Here is a 3252-nt window from a genome sequence, read left to right as displayed (position 1 = left end):
TTCCATTTCGAAATAATATCTGAAACAAAGAAACAGAGCAGAAAACGAGAAAAAAGGCGAATAATAAAGCCTTCATCCAAACTTATTTCAAGACTTGATGATGACTGAAGAAAAAAATAAATAATCATAGGTACATAACTTGTTTTTCAATTGCATTGGGAGGAATATCATCTCTGCGTCAAAAATCTTCTGCTGATCTTGGTGGAGGATCACCCTCGTCATTAGAAATGCCTTCAGTATTCAAATTAATAGTAGCCAAATCTTGCTTTTGACTGGGAGGGCCTTTCGACCAGGTCCAGTCTTCCAAGTGATGATTCTTCTATTCTTCAGTTGTTCGAGGAACGCTACAGGACCCTTATATTGGGGAATCATCTCCCATAGATATACCAGTGGTTATTTAGTAGAAAATTGAAAAAACGGGGAAGAAATTAAAAAAAACTTCTGACACTTCATTGACATTCTTTGTCATTATGAAAATGCATGCCTGAGGAAGTCGAGCTCGAAGTGGAAGCACAGTTTTCGATCTGCAATACTCTTGATGCTTGAATCAACTACTTCCTGGCCCAATATTATGATGGCAACACTTATTTTGGTACTTTTCGATTCATCTATGTAGTCCATAGCGAAGAACTTTTGTGAGCTTTCAATTCACTATTGAAGTAAGCCAGAATACTGTCTTCTGTCGATTTTACAATTTTCTTTGTTTTACACCACTTGTTGTAGGCGCCGCATACATATTTTCATAAGCACTTTCAGATTTAGTGGGTAAGTGAGATTCTTTGGCGCTTACGGCTGAATTTTCTACGCTTTCTTCTCCAGTACTATCTATTTTTTTGATTATCATGACGTTTGTCACAAAATTAGAGAAGTAAACAACTGTGTTTACTAAGGTTGCTAAGGTCGCTGGTTACTAAGGTAAGAAAATCAAAAGCACACTTAATGTTTTTCAGTAATAAGCCATTTCAGAAAATAAAATTTCTGCATTGCAGTCCAACATAAAGCTTTGTATGCAACTCGTACATAATTAGGCTTTATGGACTTGCCCAAGTAATTGGCCTCGATCGCTTTGCTCGCTCTGCCATAAACTTTTGGACTCGTCCATAAAGACCTAATTTATGTACTTGTTACAAAAATAGCTATGATTCAATACTGTCCAACTGACATCGTCTACCTCGATATACACATGTCACATAACATCTCCCCATTTGAGTCTGAAATATATAACAATCAATTATCTATCAACTATCTATCCTCTTCACCCCCTTTGATTTCCCTTAGAAATCTTCGGTTTCTTATTATGATACGTCCACTAGGTTTTTTTATTGTGTAATTTCTGTTTTTCCCAACATTCTCTACTATTCCAAAGGTAACCCATAATTTGGTGATAACATTCTGTACTCTAATCTTGCAGCCAATTTTTATTGGTGGTAGGTCTTTTGCGTGGAAATTGTAGTTCTTCATAATTTTGTCTCTTAGGCTATGTACAGATGAGTGCGTTAGACGCCGCGTTGAGCGCGCGTGCATGTGTACGTTCCAATGTCCCGTCAGTAACTCGAAGCGCGCTGCAAACGCGACGGTCGAAGTAAAAACTACAAACGCGCGCTCAACGCGGCGTCTAACGCCCTCATGTGTACTAAACCTTATACTATCTCTTTTATGCAACAAATCCGCTATTTCTTTCCATTTAGGTGAGAATGATTCATAATGGGTTGGTACCAATGTTCGCATTGAGTGTCCGTATAATATTTGTGCAGGAGATAATCCATCCTCTTTAGGAGCATTCCTTATTTTTAGTAATCCCTTACAGAAGTGTTCTTCGTGTAGTTTTCCATTATTGAAACATTTCATGATGAGGTGTTTTACTGATTTCACTGCAGCCTCTGCATGTCCATTACTTTGTGGATAATACGGAGTGGATGGGGCATGAGAAACATTCCACTTATCGAGAAATTTTGAAAATTCATTCGAATTGAATGGAGGACCATTATCCGACCTGAGCCTCAAGGGAACACCCGTATATACAAAAAATTTCCTTCAACTATTAACAACTTTTAATGTATCCGATGTCCTATTTCCATAATGAATCACAATAAGCCATCCACTGAAACGATCTACATATATGATATAATGTTTTCCTGCATAACTGAATAAATCTATAGAACTATCTTGAAATGGTAATTTTCCTACTACTCCATCATACATGAAAGTTTCTTTTTGTAATGATGGTCTCCAAATTTGACATTTGTCACAAGATTCAATTTTGTTTTTGATATATTTATTAATACACGGCCAAAAAACTGTTTGATGTGCTCTACGTTTAGTTTGCTCTATCCCTTGATGAGAATCGAGAACGAATTTTCGAGCTTCATTTGGAATTAAAATTTGACAATTTTTTAGAATAAGCTCCCCTTCACATCCTAACACGTCTTTCAAACTGAAATAACATCTCAAATTCTCCTCAATTTTCGATTTATTTTTAGGAAAGCCATTCACAATATATTCTTTCAGTTTTTGATACTCCGCATCTTTTTTTGTCACCTTTTCTATTTTTTCAATCAGCGGATCATTGATTCTTTTGTATCGTCTGCAGTTCCATCTATTAAAGATATTTTGTGGATCATACAAGATTTCATTTCAAATAAATTGTTTTTAAGCAAATTATCTTCAGTTGCTATTGAAACTGGATATCTGGAAAGTGCGTCAGGAAGTATATGTTTTTCACCAGATTTCCACACGGCTTTAAAAATATATCCTAACAATTTCTCCTTCAATCGTTGTAGTCTTGGGTTGTCAATAGAATCTAATGTTAGATCATTCAAAATTGGTATCAGTGGTTTATGGTCAACTATTATTTTGAAATTATCGATGCCTTTCAAATATATCTTACATTTATCAACAGCCCAAGCTACAGCTAATATTTCAATCTCTATCATTGCATATATCGATTCTGTATCACTCAAATATCTAGAGCCACGTTGAATAAGTCTCCAAACACCATTTTGTTTTTGTAATAAAGCATACCTAATCCATTTAAACGAGAAGCATGTATGTAGATTCACTGGTAATGTTACATCAAAATTTGCTAATATTGGAGGATTTACCAATGCTTGCCGTGTGCTTTCGAATGCTGAATTATGTGTTGATGACCATATAAATTCATTTTTTGGTTTCAGAAAATCACGCAATGGACTTGTCAATTTACTTATTTCATTTGAAAAAGCTATGTGAAGCTGGCACCCCCAAATGCGAATT

General features: G+C 35.5%; 1 protein-coding gene across 1 annotated transcript; it reads right to left on the bottom strand.

The window, feature by feature from the left end:
* Positions 1-1229: 1229 nt before the first annotated feature.
* On the bottom strand, positions 1230-2327 carry LOC123313153. The gene is made up of 2 exons (XM_044897892.1): positions 1350-2327; positions 1230-1315 (listed from the first exon to the last, which is right to left on the bottom strand). Exons 1-2 carry the CDS (start codon positions 1846-1848, stop codon positions 1296-1298), a joined length of 519 nt encoding a protein of 172 aa, XP_044753827.1. The 5' UTR covers positions 1849-2327; the 3' UTR covers positions 1230-1295.
* Positions 2328-3252: the final 925 nt, after the last annotated feature.

This window comes from Coccinella septempunctata, chromosome 5 (assembly GCF_907165205.1).
Source record: "Coccinella septempunctata chromosome 5, icCocSept1.1, whole genome shotgun sequence".
Lineage (NCBI taxonomy): Eukaryota > Metazoa > Arthropoda > Insecta > Coleoptera > Coccinellidae > Coccinella > Coccinella septempunctata.
Note: the sequence above shows the minus strand (reverse complement) of the source record. Positions and strands in the feature narration are given on the sequence as shown.